The 16,574-nt window shown below is 48.3% G+C and overlaps 1 protein-coding gene and 1 long non-coding RNA gene across 6 annotated transcripts; one reads left to right on the top strand and one right to left on the bottom strand.

The window, feature by feature from the left end:
* Positions 1 to 429: 429 nt before the first annotated feature.
* On the bottom strand, positions 430 to 6,745 carry LOC117020835 (uncharacterized). Of its 2 annotated transcripts, none has more exons than XR_004422739.1 (3): positions 6,598 to 6,745; positions 3,593 to 3,708; positions 430 to 485 (listed from the first exon to the last, which is right to left on the bottom strand). It is a non-coding gene; the product is annotated as an uncharacterized LOC117020835 (long non-coding RNA). The 2 variants fall into 2 exon arrangements; XR_004422740.1 differs by lacking the exon at positions 430 to 485 and adding an exon at positions 2,156 to 2,199.
* TREML2 (triggering receptor expressed on myeloid cells like 2) lies at positions 5,926 to 16,506 on the top strand. 4 transcript variants are annotated; one of them, XM_033103589.1, is made up of 6 exons: positions 5,926 to 5,988; positions 6,913 to 7,094; positions 9,080 to 9,400; positions 12,843 to 13,254; positions 14,270 to 14,376; positions 14,678 to 16,506. In XM_033103589.1, exons 1-6 carry the CDS (start codon positions 5,972 to 5,974, stop codon positions 14,863 to 14,865), a joined length of 1,227 nt encoding a protein of 408 aa, XP_032959480.1. In that variant the 5' UTR covers positions 5,926 to 5,971; the 3' UTR covers positions 14,866 to 16,506. The 4 variants fall into 4 exon arrangements, with proteins under 4 accessions (XP_032959480.1, XP_032959482.1, XP_032959481.1 ...); XM_033103591.1 differs by lacking the exon at positions 5,926 to 5,988 and having other exon boundaries at positions 6,869 to 7,094; positions 13,050 to 13,254; XM_033103590.1 differs by lacking the exon at positions 5,926 to 5,988 and having other exon boundaries at positions 6,869 to 7,094; positions 13,023 to 13,254.
* Positions 16,507 to 16,574: the final 68 nt, after the last annotated feature.

Raw genomic sequence — 16,574 nt, 5'->3', positions numbered from 1 at the left:
TTATGGATTAGAACATTTAATATTGTTAACATGACAATAGTTTCCAAATTGATCTACAGATTCAACACAATCCCTATCAAAATCCTAGGTGGCTCTTTTCAGAAACTGACAAGATGATCCTAAAATTTATATAGAAACGCAAAGGACCCAGAATAGCCAAAACAAACTTGAAAAAGAACAACAAAGTTGGAGAACTCATACTTCCTGATTTCAAAGTTTATTACAAAACTACAGTAATCAAAACAGTGTGGTACTTGTCTTTTTCTGTCTGACTTATATCACTTAACATAATGTTCTCTAGGTCCATCCATATTCTTGCAAATGGTAATATTTCCTTTTCTTTATGGCCGCGTAATACTCCATTGTATAAATATACCACAGCTTCTTAATCCAGTCGTCTATCGATGGCCATTTCAGTTTTTTCCATGCCTTGGCTATTGTGTATAGTGCTGCAAATACCATATGATCTCACTTATATGTGGCATCTAAAGAAAAGAATAAATGAATGAACTAATCAGAAACAGTCTCAGAAACACAGAGAAAAAATTGAGGGTTGCTAGATGGGAGGGGATTGGGGAGAAGGGGAAAGGCGGGATTAGAAAGCACAGTCGGTAACCACAAGGTTACCACAGGGATACAAAAGAGTCAATTTGGGGAATGCAATCAATAATGTTGTAAAGACTTTGTAGGGTATCCGATGGACACTTGTCTCGTTAGGGAGACCACCTCAGGGATGATGTAAACGCCTGATCACTGCACTGTACACCTGAAGCTGAACAATAATGAATGTTGACTATAATTTTATATATGTATATATATATATATATATGTGTGTATATATATGTGTATATATATATGTATATATATGTATGTATATACTTACAAGAAGTGGAGTACAGCATTAGGAATAGAGACAGTGGAAATGTAGTGGCTGTGTGTGATATCAGAGGGGTAGTGGATGGGGGAGAGGGGTTGTCACTGTGTAAGGGATATAAATGATAAATGTCTAAGTATTACATTGTTTTGTGCACCTGAAACTAAACAAACAAACAAACAAACCAGTGTGGTACTGTCTTAAAGCTAGACATGCAGACCAAGGGAATAGAATTGAGAGTCTGGAAATAAACCCTAACCTTTATGGTCAATTGGTTTTGACAATGATGTGAAAATAATTCAATGGGGGAGGATTATCATTTCAACAAATGGTTTGAAAAGATTGAAATGACTGCATATCCACCACGCAAAAGAATGAAGTTGGATTCATATCTCATCGTACATAAAAATTAACTCAAAATGGATCATAGACTTAAATGTAACAGCTAAAACTATAAAAAATTTAGAAGAAAACATAGGAGTAAATCTTTGTGACCTTGGGTTAAGCAATGGTTTTTAAAATATGGCATTAAAAGTATTAAGTGACAAAAGAATAAAACTAGATAAATTGGACTTCATCAAAATTTAAAACTTTTGTACTGAAAATGATACCATCATGAAAGTGAAAAAGCAATCCACAGAATCGGAGAATATATTTGCAAATCATATGCCTCATATCTAGACTATATAACAAATCCTTATAATTCAATAATAAAAATAAACAATAGTTTCTGGTTCCAGCACAAGATGGGGTAGATTCACTTTTTTCTGCTCCTCTCTTCTAAATACAACTAAATATCCTGTAAATTACTCAACAAATAATGATAAAAGGATCCTAAAAGCTGGGTAGAGGAGGCAGCTGGCTAGAGACCTCAGGACTTGTGATACAACAACACGGTCAGTTCCCTGAGGTTTCTTTTTATTCCCCCATTTCCCTGAACTGGGTGTTGGAGAGAACACCGTGTGGGCTGATCCACTAGCAGCAGTGACAGTGGCAAGGCCCTGGACCATCCCCAAATCTACCCCACAAGTAGGGCATCGCCTGACATTTCCGGGTACCTTTAGTGGCAGTACCAACAAAGCCCTTTGAAACCATAAAGAGTATGTTCTCCCACCACATGGAATTAAATTAGAAATCAATAACCGAAGGAAGTTTGGGGACTAAAAAATACAATAACCAAAAGAAAAAACTTACTGAACGGACTCCATCATAGAGTGAAAATGACAGGATAGAACTAGTGAACTTGAAGACGGATCAATAGAATTTATTCAGTCTGAACAACAGAGCAACAACAGACTGAAAACAATTAGCAGTGCCTCAGTGATCTGTGGGACAATAACAAAAGGGCTAACATTTACATCATGGGAGTCCCAGGAGGAGAGGAAAAAGAGCATGAACTGAAAACGTATTTGAGGAAATAATGATAAAAAGAACCCAAATTTGGCAAAAGATATAAACCTACAGATCCAGAAAACTGAGTAATCTCCAAAAAGGAATGAAACCAAAGAAACACACACCAAGACATATCATAAGTAAACTTCTGAAAACTAAAGACAAAGAAAAAACCCTTAAAAACAGCCAGACATTACCTATAAAGGAACACCAATTCGAATTACAGAAACGCTAATTTTGAAACCACGGAGGTCACAATAAAGTGACACATTTTTCAAGTGCTACAAAGGCAAATAACCCACCTGAAAATTAGGCAAAGAATTTGAATAGACATTTATCCAAGGAAGGTACACAAATGCCAAGTACGTACATGAAAAGATGCTCAACACAACCAGTCGTTCGGTAAATACAAATCAAAACCACAGTGAGATAGTACTTCATACCCACTAGGATGGCTATCATAAAAAAAGACAAGTAACGAGTATTATAGAGACTGTAAAGAAACTAGAACTCTCATCCATTGCTGGTGAGTGTGTAAAATGGTGCAGCCATGTTGGAAAACTATCTGGCAGTTATTCAAAATGGTAAGTACAGAATTGCCATATGATCCAGCAATTCTACTCATAGTTATATACCCAAGAGAAATGAAAACATATGTCCACACAAAAACTTGTACACGAATGTTTATAGTAGCATGGTTCATAATAGGCAAACAATGGAAACAAACGAGATGCCCATCAACCAATGAATGGATAAACCAAATGCATATGCAAATGGTATACTACTTAGCTATTTGAAGGAATGAGACACTGATATAACTTGTTGCGGCAAGTACTGTACAACATGGACAAACCTTGAAAACACTATACTAAATGAGAGAAGCCAGTTGCAAAGGACCATATAGTGCTTGATTAAGTTTTTTTGAAATGTCCAGAATAGACAAGTCTATAAAGATAGAAAGTAGATGAGTGGTTGCCTGGGGCAGCAGTAGGAGGAGAAGAGGTAAGAAAGGGGAGTGTGACAAATGGAAAAATGGCTTCCCAAAAGATATCCATGTCCTAATCCCTGGGACCTATGAATGTTACCTCATATGGGAAAAGTGGGTCTTTGCAGATGTGATTAAGTTAAGCGTTTTGAAATGGGGAGATTATTCTGGACTATTTGCCCAGGCACGAAATGCAATGACATGTATCCTTATAAGAGGGAGGCGGAGGGAGATTTGAACACACAAAGGAGAAGGTGATGGGACGATGGAACAGAGTCTGGAGATGTTGGCCTTAAAGGGCAGAGTGACAAAGTCACAAGCCAAGGAATGCTGGCACTCACCTTAAGCTGGAAGAAGCAAGAGATGCCTCCTCCCTTGAGTTTCCAGAGGAACTGCCGCCCTGCCGGTACCTTGATCTTGGTCCAGAGATACTATTGCCAACTTCTGGCTTCCAGAACTGTGAGAGAATAAATGTCTGCGTGTGAAGCCACCAAGTTTGAAGTCATAGGAAACTAACACAGGGTGTGACTGCTAACGGGTATGGAGTTTCATTTTTGGGTGGTGAACATGTAAAGTTGGATCATGGTGATGGTTGTACAACTCAATGTACATACTAAAAACTACTGAAGTATACACTTTAAATGAGTCCATTTTATATTATGTGAATTATATCTCAAAAAGGCTGTTAAGCAAATCTTTCTGACCTTGAATTAAGCAAAGATTTCTTAGATATGACACAAAAAGTATGATAAAAAATGACATATTAAACTTTATCAAAATTAAAAACTTTTGCTCATGAAAGATACTAATAAGAAAATAAAAAGGCAAACCACAGATTGGGAAAAAGATTTGCAAAACACCTATTTAATTAAAGAATACATCAGAATATATAAAGAGCTTTCAAACTTCAATAATAAGAAAACAAATAAAAAATGAGGAAAATATTTGAACAGATATTACCTTAAAGAAGATATATTGAGGATGAATAAGCATAATAAAAGATACTCAATATCATTAGAGAAACGCAAAATAAAACCACAATGAACACACCTAGAAAGGGGGAAAAAAACCAACACTGACAATATCAAAATGGTAGCAAGAATAGGGAACTACTGGGAAACTGCTGGTAGAAATGCAAAACGGTACAGCCACATTGGAAAACAATTTGTCAATTTCTTTGAAATTAAACATAATCTGACCATACAACCCAACAACCCCACTCTAGGTATCTACCCAAGTGACATGTAAACCTATGTTCATACAAAAACCTGTGTACAAATATTTGTAATAGTATTATCTGGAATAACCCAAAACTGGATGCCGACCTGAATGTCCCCCAACTGGGATATGGAGGGTGGTTCGTCCACACAATGGGATCCTACTTTGCAATAAAAAGGAACAAGCTACTGATACACCCAACACACATTATCTCTAATGCATTATACTAAGAAATAAGCTGTATTATATCATTCCATTTTTATAACATTCTGGAAAGGGCCAAACGCTAGGAACTGAGAGTGGGCCTGACTGAGGGGAGATGACTACCAGGGGACACGGGGAAACTTTAGGGGGTACTGGAATACTTCTAATCATAATGATGGTGGTGGGTACAAATGCCTATGGGTTTGTTAAACTCCCAGAACTTTCCACTGAAAAGAATGAATTTTCCTCTGTGTAAAGCAGACCTTACTTTTTAAATGGAAATAGAAAGACACAGAAAACTATAATGCTGTATTAAGTTACTTTGTACAAAAAGCCTCATGTATACAGATTTTTAGCGATTTTGACAAATTCTTCCAAATATCGCTCAAGAAACGTTGAATCCAGTTTATACCTCCGCTCTGAGAGGAGCTGAGAATGTTTGGGTTCTTACACCCTCATCAGCTATCACAGTGATGGCACTTTTCACAACGCCTCACTCTGTGCCGGGCACACAGCAGTGTGGATTCCAGGCACATGAAGTTCCCCCAGGGGGACATTCCATCTCCTGCAGCCATTTCCTGAGGACTGAGGAAAGGAAGGAAGGAAGATACCATGTGTGTTGAGAGGTGAGATAGCCTCTGAACTCAGGGATCTGAGGGAGAAATGTGGAGAAGGAGAAGTGGATGAGGAAAGCACAGTAGGTCTTCTGGGAGCTGAGAGGTCTGGAGTGACGACTGGATGTCATTCTTGTACCTCCCAACACCTCACACCATGCACAGCACAGAAGATTGTAAGAAGGGACAAATGAATAAGTTAAGAGACTTTTGGGGTCAACAAAGATAAAATTTCCTTGGTTTGGGACTTGGGGGTTCCAACTCCATTCAAGACGGTGGCCGTGCAACTTGAGAACTTTTTATTCTGAGTCCCATCAAAGGAGGAGAAAGTTCACATAGGTGAGTAGGGGGAGCACACATCGTCATGGGGCTCCAATGAGGTCCCCACACCCGAAAGGAGCAGATGACACAGCTCCTGGTTGTCAGAAGTGTATCCTGATTCTCGGCCCTGGGGACTACGTGAAGGGTGGGGTCTTGGGCCAAATGCTGGGTCATTTCAGTTGGAGCCCGGCGGCTGTATAGGCGAGATAGGGTTGCAGGGGAGGAAGTGAAGTGGGCATGCCTGTGTGCTGGCTGAGGGCCAGACCGAGAGGAAGAGGGGGCTGGGGGTGTGGTTTCTGGAGAAGAGGTGGGGGAGGGGCACAATGGTGTTGCTTTGGGAAGCCTGCAAGAGGGAGCAGGAGTATGGAGAGAGCTGGTGGGTAAGTAGGCAGGACAGCGGGACAGGTAGCCAGAAGAATAAAGATTAGCGGACATGTTAGTAGTGAAAAGGAGAGGCAGCTTGTGTGTGTGTGTGTGTGTGTGTGTGTGTGTGTGCCCCCACATGTGAGAGCACAGGGACCCCTCCCTGAACCTGAAACTTATGCTCTGAGTTTTACAATTTGCATCATTTTTACCCCTGCCACTCTAACCGTGACAAAAGTACGATTGCATTTGAGCACGTAGGGGGGTTATTTGGACATGGGTGTGAGCATGAGTGACAGTTCTGACCAGCCCAGCCAGAAGTCGAGAGAGAGAGAGAGAGAGAGAGAGAGAGAGAGAGAGAGAGAGAGAGAGAGAGAGAGAGAGAGAGAGAGAGAGAGAGAGAGAGAGAGAGAGAGAGAGAGAGAGAAGAGAGAGAGAGAGAGAGAGAGAAAGAGCGAGCCAGAATGAATTCATTTGGTGAGGGATAAATGAATGAACGTGAGTTTACAAGAAACTTCTTGTGAGCATGTGTTTGTGAAAAATGTAGTGTTCGAGATGCCTGGCCCCAGCGGTATAGCCCCTACCCCTGGGCCTCTGAACCCACAGGATTCCAGGGAAGTCTGTACCTGAGGTTCTGGAAACTTCACACCACTCCCTAGATGGATTCCCTGTCTCAGAATAGGAGGCACGCCTCTGGTACTAGTTTCCAGGAGGCAATCCAGAGAGCGTCTGGCTCACAGCGCCTTCTGACTCTGCGAGCCCTCCCTGGGCTGGGGGCCCAGACTGGGTGGAGCAGCCACACCTGCCTGAAGTTTCGAGGAAGAGGGCGGAAACTGCAACCGGCACCACCCTCTCCTAGGCTCAGTGGGCTTCTGCGGTCTGCTGGTTACAGTGGGTCCCGTGACTTCCTCACTTCCCTAAATGGGCAACTTCACTTTCAGAAGCCCAGGTCCTTCCCTGGCAGACAGAAGTAGCCAACCCTGCATGGGCCTGCGGCCGAGCCTTGGCTCCTCGGGGTGTCTTGGCCCCCTGCTGGCCTGTGACCGTCTCCAGCTGCATGGAGCCATGGGTCCCACATTCCTACTGCTGCTGCTGCTGCTGTGCGGCAAGGGCTGCCTCTCAGGTGAGAAGCTGGGGGGCTGGCCGGGGGCACCGAATGACCATTTCCTAGACCTTCCCTCCCCGATTTTTCTTGCCCAGTGATCCTGTTTAATATTTTATGGAATTGGAGGAGAGGGAGAAGGAGGTGGGGCTGCCCTAGGGTAGATCTCCTTATCAGAGACCAATGAGAAGTTTCCATCCTAATTCCTGGCCCCAGGCAAAGCTGAACCCCGATCTTACAAACTAAGGTAAAGCTCTGGACCCTCTCCGCAGGCGGCCTCTTATCTACCAGCCTTCCTCGGGACCTCTGACCAGGGCCACTCAAGTTCCTCACACAAAAAGCCTTCTTCCCTTGGCCTCTTTTAAAAAGCCTGCTTGGTTGTTACGGGAATCATCGTATCATGTGTGTGCCCTTTGAACTCACCGTTTCTCAGAATGCTCATGCCACTCCCCCAGTCTTGAGGGGAAGCAATCCCTGAAGGCCTCTCCCACCTTATAGCTGCTGAAGTTCCTGGAGGGGGCCTCACCCAATCCTGCCTTCCTTGCTACCATGGCAACCAAGTTACCACTTCCTGCTCAGTTCTGGCCATGGTGGGGGTTGGCCAAACCCACTCCTCATCACCTGTGAGAGGGGTGGAAGGTGGACACAAATGAACACAGTACCCTGGAGACTGTTTCCAAGGTCACCTCACCCATGCCCCTCCCCCAGAGAGGGCAGAAGAGTGTCTCCTGTGCTGACCCGTCCTGGGGTCCCCCAAACCTCCCACCCGCCAAATAATTGAGTTGGATCATTCTGTTTAGTGATGCTCAGAGAGGGTGTTATCTTACTCCAAGCCTTAACTGTAGTGAGCTGCGTTGGAAACTGAGGCAGAGGCCGGGCCATTGGTTATCACAGTTTTGAGCTGCAGTGGAAAAGTCTGGAGCAACCTGCATTTGGGAAAAGGAATCAAACAGTGAGCACCTGCTGTATTCAAGGCACTGTCCTGGGGCATGGTTCTCATAGCCAACCTGAGACACACGAAGGAACATGTATGTTAAGTGATCTGCTCATGTGGTTAGTCCGTGGTAGATCCAGAGAGTTTTAACCCATGTTTATGTAGACTCCAATTTGTGTGCTCACTCTTCTGGCTTAGTGGGGAGTAACTTGTGTGTATGTGTTTGTTTGCAGAAGGCTCTGGGGTCCCACCCCAGCTTTCTCCCTCTCCCTGTCCCCTGATTCACCACCTCTGACCTACTCCCTCCCCCCCAGACCATGGATTATGCAGTGCACAGACCACATCTTATTCCTAGGCATAGAGTGCAATGTATTGCAAATGAGCAGTGACTAATTGTAGAATTCTTTGGCTTGCACTGCGTTGGGAATTTATGTGCAATTTGGGGCATATTTAATCTATGCAACTAGCTTATTTTAAAATTAAACACCACCTAGAATGAACTAAGACAACTTGCTATTTAATAGATATCTATGTGAACCTATTTGTGAAATAAAAAACTACTCTTATTTTTTTCAAAAACTGAGAATGGATTTTCCTATCCACCTAAGTGGTTTGTGCTCTGGAATTTCATAGCTTAATTAATGACTTGGGTTTGTGTCTGTGCATCTGTCTCACTACGAGCAAGCCCTGGGTCTTTCCCACAAGACTTTGAAGATGGGGCTTTTTTAGCACTTTCCCATCAGGCTAGAAAATACTGTGAAGAAAGGGGCTGGTCTGATGATGCTCCCTGACTGTCAGGCCTGTGTTTCCTCCATTAGACTAGGGGCTCCCTGCAGGCTATGCCTTTGTCTCCACCATCAGATTGTCAATGCCCTGAGGATGAGGTCTGTGCCTCCCCCCTCAGACTGGGGGGAGGGAGGTCCCTCATAGTAGGGCTGTGTTTCTCCCTCAGAAGCCCCGAGACAGCAGGGCAATCTCCACCTTCTCTCCCTTCACCACGAGCTTCAAGCTGCAAGATGCCCCCTCCCTGCTCTTTTGCCAGACCTTGCTCAACAAGTTGTGTTCTCCCCAGGTGCCCCTGTTGAGAGTGTGTACTCCAAAGTGCAGCATTTTGAAGGGGAGACCCTGTCTGTGCAGTGCTCCTATAAGAGCCGCAAAAACCGCGTGGAGGGTAAGGTTTGGTGCAAAATCAGGAGGAAGAAGTGTGAGACTGGGTTTGCCCGGGTCTGGGCACAGGGGCCGCGCTACGTGCTGCAGGACGATACCCAGGCCAAGGTGGTCAACATCACCATGGCGGACCTCAGGCGCCAGGACTCGGGCCGGTACTGGTGTATGCGCAACAGCTCGGGGACCCTCTACCCTCTGATGGGCTTCCAGCTGGAAGTGTCGCCAGGTGAGCAGGCCTGCTGGGGCCCTGGGATGGTGGGGTGTCTCCTCCCTGCCCTGCACTCCACTAACGTCAGCTATAATAAGAATAATAATCCCTCAATGAGCATGTTGCACAGAGTTTGCACCGTTCGTTTATAGACAGCTTCGTGAACATTATTGCCACCGTTTTATAAATGGTATCTCGAAAGCCGTACGCGCCTCTGACCTTGTCCAAGTTCACGGAGCTAGCAAGTGGCGGAGATGAGATTCAAACTCAGGACTCTCTGTGCCTTGTTTTATTCAGTCATCTGTGCCATACATATTCACTGAGCCCAGATTATGTGCCCGCCGCTATTCTAGGCTCCGAGGTGAGCGAAAACAGACAGTTTGGCCTTATGGGAGATGATGGGCCGCAGCACGTCTTCAGCCAGATCATTGCAGATACCAATAAATGCTCTTACAAAAATAGAACAGTGTGGTAAACTAGAGAGTAACTCCGTGGTAGGAGGAACTGCCAAAGAACAGGGGTTCAGAGAAGACCTCCTTGAGCATGTGACATCGGACAGAGCCCTGAATGATGAGCGTTTTCTAACCCTGTGGAAATGTGGGTGCTTCACCTGGCATTCTAGGTGGGGAGCACTGCATGTGCAAAGGCCCTGAGGTGAGGCACGAGGCCTGTGTAAGGCAGTCCTGTGTGGCTGGTCCATACTGAGTGTGGGGCACAAGGACAGGAGAAGGTTGGAGGGTCACACAGCAACCCTAACGTCCATGATATGGAGTTTGAATTTTATTCCAAGTGTAATAGGGAGCTCGTGGAGAGCCGCCAGGGTGTGTTGTGGTTTATCTTCAAGATAATAATGGCTGCTGTGTGGATGGATTGTGGAAAGGTAAGAACACGGGCAGAGAGACCACTGAGGGCGTCCTGGCTGGAAACGGCAGTGTCTGGGGGTAGAGTGTAGGCCCTGGAAGTGGAGAGAAATGGAGTGGCTCACGTCTATGACAGTCAGACTTCCTGCCCACCCTGTACGATTTTGAGGTAAGACAGGATTTGCTCATGTGGGAGGTGAGCAAAAGTGAGAAATCAAGGGTGACTCCAAGGTGTCCTGTTTCATCAGCAAGGTGGATGGATGGCGGTTCCATTTATTGGGTAGGGTAGATCCGAAAGAGGAGCTAGTTTGAAGGAGGGAAATTAAGAACTCTATTGTGTCATGCTGAGTTTAAGATACTTTAGAACCTCAAGTGGAGAAATGAAGCCGGCAGTTGATGTATCAGCCTGGTGCTCAGGTGAGAGGTGAGAGCTAGGGATGTATTTGAAAGTATCTTAGTCAAGACAGTTTAAAGTTGAAGGGACTAGAGAAATCTATAGACAGAAAGTAGATTAGTGGGTGCCTAGGGCTGGAGGGAAGGAAAAGGTAATAGGGAGGTAATAGCTAAACGGTAAGTGGTTTCTTTTTGACATGAAAATATTCTCTAAAATTGACTGTGCTAATGGTTGATACACTCTCATCATTCAGGGCTCTGCTCGGTGTCACTTGCTCAAGGAGGTCTTCTCTGAGTGTTCTAAAAACCGTTGAATTTGACACTATAAATGGGTGTGTTATATGGGATGTAGATTACATTATATCTCAACGTAGTGCTTAAAAAATCAAGGAGCTACGAAAGCTCTCCCTTGAGTGTAGAAAAAGAAAAGAGGAGGGCCACGGTCCTCCCACATTTATAGATAGGAAATGGTGAAGGGCCAGTGAAAGAGCCTGAAAAAAGTAGCCAAAGAATATGAAATTCATTATCAACCTTTTTTTTTTTAAATTTATTGGGGTGACAATTGTTAGTAAAATTACGTAGATTTCAGGTGTACAATTCTGTATCACATCCTCTATAAATCCCATTGTGTGTTCACCACCCGGAGTCAGTTCTCCTTCCATCACCATATATTTGATCCCCTTCACCCTCGTCTCCCACCCCCCACCCCCCTGACCCTTTGGGAACCCCTAAACTATTGCATTATCAACCTTTTCTTGTTCCCAAAGCAGTTTATTGATTATCTTCCTTTGTAGGACTACAAATAGGGAACGGTTAGCATATCCCTCTATTCTATTATGTCAAATCTTACCTTCCATCTCTTACTGACAATTTGGGGGAAATTTCAGCTTTGCAGGCCTTTTCAGTTATTAGGAAATAAAAAATCCTCAGCCCAAGTAAAAGCTCAATTCTAGCAATACGTGTTCTCTTCTACTCCCCCTTGCGCCCCTTGAAGACCAGGTTTCATGGCACAAGGCACCTGAAGTGGAGAAGGGGAGGTAGCCTTGCGCCCCTTGAAGACCAGGTTTCATGGCACAAGGCACCTGAAGTGGAGAAGGGGAGGTAGCCTGCTGCCTCCCTCCCCTTCCTCCATCTCAGGAGGTGGGGAAGACGGGGTGCCTCTCTGTCACCCTTTCCTCGTCCTCCCGCTTCCAACTTCTTGGTGTACTGGGCAGTCATGAAGAAGAAGGAAATGGCTGTGTGACTTCCCTGACCCTTGTAGGAGTGCTCTTTCTGTTGGATGCCACTCCTTTTCTGCCCAACCTTTGAGATCCTCTATGAGGTGGGTGTCCAAACCCTGGCTCTCCCAAAGCACCTATTGGTGAGTTCTCCGAAGTGGCTCCCCACTGCTGAGTAGGAGATGAGGCTCCCGGTCAGCCTCTTCCCCTAGGCCCACCCTCACCAATGCCGCTTGTTCTGGGTTCCCTTGCCCAGAAAAACAGGCACCTTCATGGCGACCACCCGGCCCTGGGGAATGCGTCACTGCCATGCACAATCCCAGAATGCAGCAGCTGCCCCCCCCAACCCCAATCTCTCTCCAATTTTCTGGTTCCCTGCAGAGAAAGACCCAACCCCCTTAGGTTGGACCTCACAACTACAACTCCCTTCTCCCTCACCATCCATCTGTACACCAGCCTTTTTCTAGAAAATGAGAGAGCAAAGGGCTAGTTTGATGGACAAGGGTAGCAGGACCAGTTTGGGTGCCTCTTAGAAAACCCCCAGGGAAGCTGTCTGACCAAGCTGCTTGTGGCGTCCTTTGGAATCAGGGCCTTTGCAGTTCCTTATCCTCGTCTCTGGACCCCAGTAACTGGAAAAGTCCCTGTTCAGCACCAGAGTAGAGAAATCTCTTTGACCCACAGGAACATGGAGGGTCTGGAATCGACAAGAGAGAGATAGGGATGGGGAGGGCGTGTCCTCGGGGCCAGGAGCCCTGGCAGGGGAGGCTCCAGAAATTGTGAAGGCTTTTTCCTTCTTTACTTCTCTCTGATACCACCCTCTGAACAAACGCACACCAGCAGAGCAGAATCCTGGGTCCAAGGTCAAGGAGGGGAGAGGAGCACAGGGGCTGCCCCACCCCCGCAGCCAGACAGCCGTTTCGGTTGCCACGATCTGCTTCGGCATCGAGGCCCCCAACTCGGTCTAACGTTCCTCCCTCTCTGGTCCCTCAGCCCCCACAACCAAAAGAAACACTCCTCTTACCCAGCTGTCCAGCATCCTCAAGAGCGGAATGGTCGTCACCGCGGGCCAAGCCCCTCCCGCAGGCCCTGATGCCCCTTTTACCACCGGTGTGACGGTGTTCACACCTGGAGTCCTCACCCTTGCCAGACTCTTGCCCTCCACTGCCTCAGGGACCATCAGCCTGGCCTCCTTGACAGGCTACAGCTTCACCAGCCCCTCCAGCCCAGAGCCCAGAAGGACCACGGGGCTCCAGACTGTGAGTGCATCTCCCAGCAATGCCAGAGCCTCCTCGGCTGGCCCAGCATCCGTCTTCACCACGGCTGGGCACCTGCCCACCAGATCGCCCACCACGCGATTGTGCCATACCAGCAGATCTCCCCTCGACAAATTACCCCCTATCAGGTACCTGTGGGATTTGGGGTTGAATGAGATCTTACCAGCCATGGCAACAATTCTTGGTGCCTGAACAGATGTCAAGGTGCAAATGTTATAGCAGACCTTCCCCTTTCACCCCCCAGAAAGTCAATCTGGCCTGTTGCTGAATAAGAGGTGGGAGACTGGAAGCTGGGATGGAGATGTGACATAAAGGATGGCATGGAAATGAGGGCAGGGGATGGAGAGGAGAGGGTCGGGACAGGACAAGGTGGTGGCTTGCCCAGTAGGAAGTAGGAAACGGAGGACGCTCTGATTTGGGTTGCCCCAGAAGCAGACTCTGAGGTCAGGATTCATGTTGTATTGGGAACACTGGGGAGAATGTGGGGAGGGCATGGAAGGCAGCTGACAGAGGACTTAACCAAGCCGTTGTGGGCAGCAAGAGCTCAGTCCCACTGGGGAAACTCTGGGGTCCAGTGTCAAGCAGCCCCCGGAGGGGTAAGGGAGCTGGCGTATTTATATTCCCACTCCTGGGGTCATCAGTAGAGGGCTGCCTGCCGTGTGTGGCATGGAGGGCACCAGTGACAACAGCAAGTCCTTAGGCACAAAAACTATTTAAATGAAGGTGCTGACAATGGGTGTACATGGGAGTGATACAAGCAAGAGATACAGGCAAGGCCCCTACAGCATGTGTGACAGAGGAGGAAGGTGGGAGGACGCCTCCTCTGTCACTGTAAGGAGAATAAGAATCTTGGTCTCTGCCCTCACAAATGGGCGTCTCTTAGAGTTCTTGTCCTCAACGATGAGCAGCTTTGGGGGAATAAAGAGCAGAGGTGCTCCCCTCCACCTGGGGACTTCCTCCCCTGAACTCTGAGCGCCTCACTTCCCTCCCCCACAGCTGGGTCCCCAAAGAAGAGAGGCCATCACTTCCTGCAGGGGCTGTCAGGGTTTCCCCTGGTCCGACTCCTCTCGTGTTAGGTATGCAGAATAACGTGGGTGGGAGGGAACCTGGCACTCACCTCCCCACTCTGTCCCATCTCCTCAGGTACCAGGATTCTTATCCCATTGTGCTTGTGGGCGGACTGACCTTCCTGTCAGTGCCTGTGGTGCTGATCGTGGTCTATGGGTTCTGGAAGAAGAGACACATAGGAAGTGAGTAGAGTCCATCCTCCCGTATTTCCGAGAGCAAAGTACTGGGGGCTTGACACACTTTCCAAAGTGTCTGACTGCAGTCGGTCCCCAGGCAGTGTGTCTTTGCCTGTGTCCAGTCAGGAGGACCGTGAGGCCCCCAGGTGAGGGAGGAGGGAGGGCAGGCAGGGACAGGACAGCATAATCCTCTGGGGCTGACCTGGTGGGAAGTGGAGGGCAGAGCCAGAAGGGGCTGGGCTAGGCCGGAGCTTGGGGGATGGGGAGCAGGAGGCTTGCCCTTCATCTCTCTTTCTGGTCCTCACAGGCTACAGCGTGTGCAGGGATTCTGCTAGACCCTGGAAGGACCCACCAGGACGGTCGGAGCCCCCATGGAAACCTGCTTGGTTTAAGGCCACGTATGGAGTGGGGGAGCTTCTCCCAGAGGGGCCCCAGGAGGCCAGAGGAGGAGTGAAGTTGGGGAACTATCTGGATTGGAGCCAGGGTGGGGGGTGAGGACTTGTGCAGAGCTGGACTCCGGCCTTTCCAGAACCAGAGGCTGCACTTTACACACAGTCCCCCTGGGCTGCCAGGAACCTGGGGCGGGACCCAGAGTGGAGGACACCAGGCATTGAGCCCTGGGGGAAGCCACCAAGGGATTCTGCTTAGAGCCACAGGCCCCCAGGCCCCCGCTGGATGACAGAGAAGCCCCGATGATGCTGTTTACAGACAGAGAGCCTCAGCTCCCCTTGGCCTCAAACCCCTTGCTACTACGGTGAAGGGAGCAGGGGTGGGGGGTGGACGGCTGCCCTCTCTTCACCAGAACCCTGTGTCCTCAGCTTCCCTTTGCTCCCTCCAAGCTTCTCCATGCACTTGGAGAAGAAAGCATCCCAGAGGCAGCCCATGTCCCAGTGGCCTGCCCTGGAGGAGAAGAAGGAACAGTAACTAAGAATTGGGGGTCCGCAGAGGCATCGGCAGCAGGGGTCCCAAGAGCTGTCCAAGCCCTCACCCCTCTGAGCCATGCATCCTCTGATCGGCCTCTGGATGTCCCCTGCTCTTGGCACCTACTGGTCCCTCAAGTCCTGGGAGCCAGCAAGCCCACACTCTCAGTGCTGCCCCCTGCTGGCTGGCCCTCCTGGGAAAGCTGTGACAGAGCCGCTGAGAGCCCCTCTAAGCGGCAGGACCACCGTGTCCCCAGACTGGGGTGCAGAGGCTGAACTCGGCTCTCTCCCCCAGTTTCGACACCTGAGCTCCAGGTCTGAGCTCCTGGAGGGGACTGAGGGCCCTCAGAGTCCCCTGAAGGGAGGACCAGGACTCACAGAAAGGGGGGAATCCCCACCCCCACCCCCACCCCCACCTCCAGGGAAAAAGAGGAGCCACTTGTGACACAGCAAAGACAACTCAGCTGACCACAACCTGGAGAACTGCCCGGTGGGGCGGGATGGGGAAGATGGAGCCAAGGAGCCTGGGGAGTCTGCCCCTGCCTCACAGGCTTACGGTTCAGACTTGGCCTCTACTGCGGAGAGGGCTGGAGGATACGGTCTGGGTTCCTCCCCTGGAAGGGAGCTCCACCGGCCTGCAGTCACTGGAATAAGCACCTGGGGACAGATGTGGCATTTCCACTCTTGGCCCTGAGTCAGGGACCTCCCAGTGGGGAGAGCAAACATCACAGTCAGGAGGGTGACACAGCTGGAGCCATGGTGGGGCCACTCCAGGATGCATATGGGGAGAGAGGAAGGGGCAGGGGGTCATCACAGGGGACAGCAGGGAGGAGGCACCTCTTCCCTGTGTCCAGGAGAGGGCACTAGAAGGGAGATTCAGACTGAGGAACTAACTGGCGTGGTGTCAGGACACACACACACACACAGACACCTGTCCTCCTTACCAGGAGGGGGTGGTCACCAGCTGGTGTGTAACTAGGAGGGGGTCTTAACTCACCTTGGAGAAACAGCTGACTTCCATCCACCCTGAACGCACTGCCTCCTTGGAGAGCAAGTGTTTGGTGGGAGAGCGTGACAGAGGACGCACGACTGGGACTCGGGTGCCACTTGTCCCCGTGTGACCCTGTGCAACTCACTAACCCGACCGGGCCTCAGTTTTCCTCTTGTGAAAGGGGACACTAATTCCTACCTCAAGACTGTTGTCAGAATAAAACGAAAGAACGTGAATCTTATACAACTGAGTAAGTGCCTTGTGATTGTTGGTCCTTTTCAAGTTCTAATACT

Source organism: Rhinolophus ferrumequinum, chromosome 3, assembly GCF_004115265.2.
Source record: "Rhinolophus ferrumequinum isolate MPI-CBG mRhiFer1 chromosome 3, mRhiFer1_v1.p, whole genome shotgun sequence".
Lineage (NCBI taxonomy): Eukaryota > Metazoa > Chordata > Mammalia > Chiroptera > Rhinolophidae > Rhinolophus > Rhinolophus ferrumequinum.
Note: the sequence above shows the minus strand (reverse complement) of the source record. Positions and strands in the feature narration are given on the sequence as shown.

What these genes read in the sequence shown, in the direction of transcription:
- TREML2 (XM_033103588.1), top strand. Translation starts at nt 6,893, where the DNA reads ATGGGCAACTTCACTTTCAGAAGCCCAGGTCCTTCCCTGGCAGACAGA. An exon ending in GACAAATTACCCCCTATCAG is followed by an intron (nt 13,255 to 14,269) that starts GTACCTGTGGGA and finishes CCATCTCCTCAG; the next exon opens with GTACCAGGATTCTTATCCCA. An exon ending in GAAGAAGAGACACATAGGAA is followed by an intron (nt 14,377 to 14,677) that starts GTGAGTAGAGTC and finishes TGGTCCTCACAG; the next exon opens with GCTACAGCGTGTGCAGGGAT.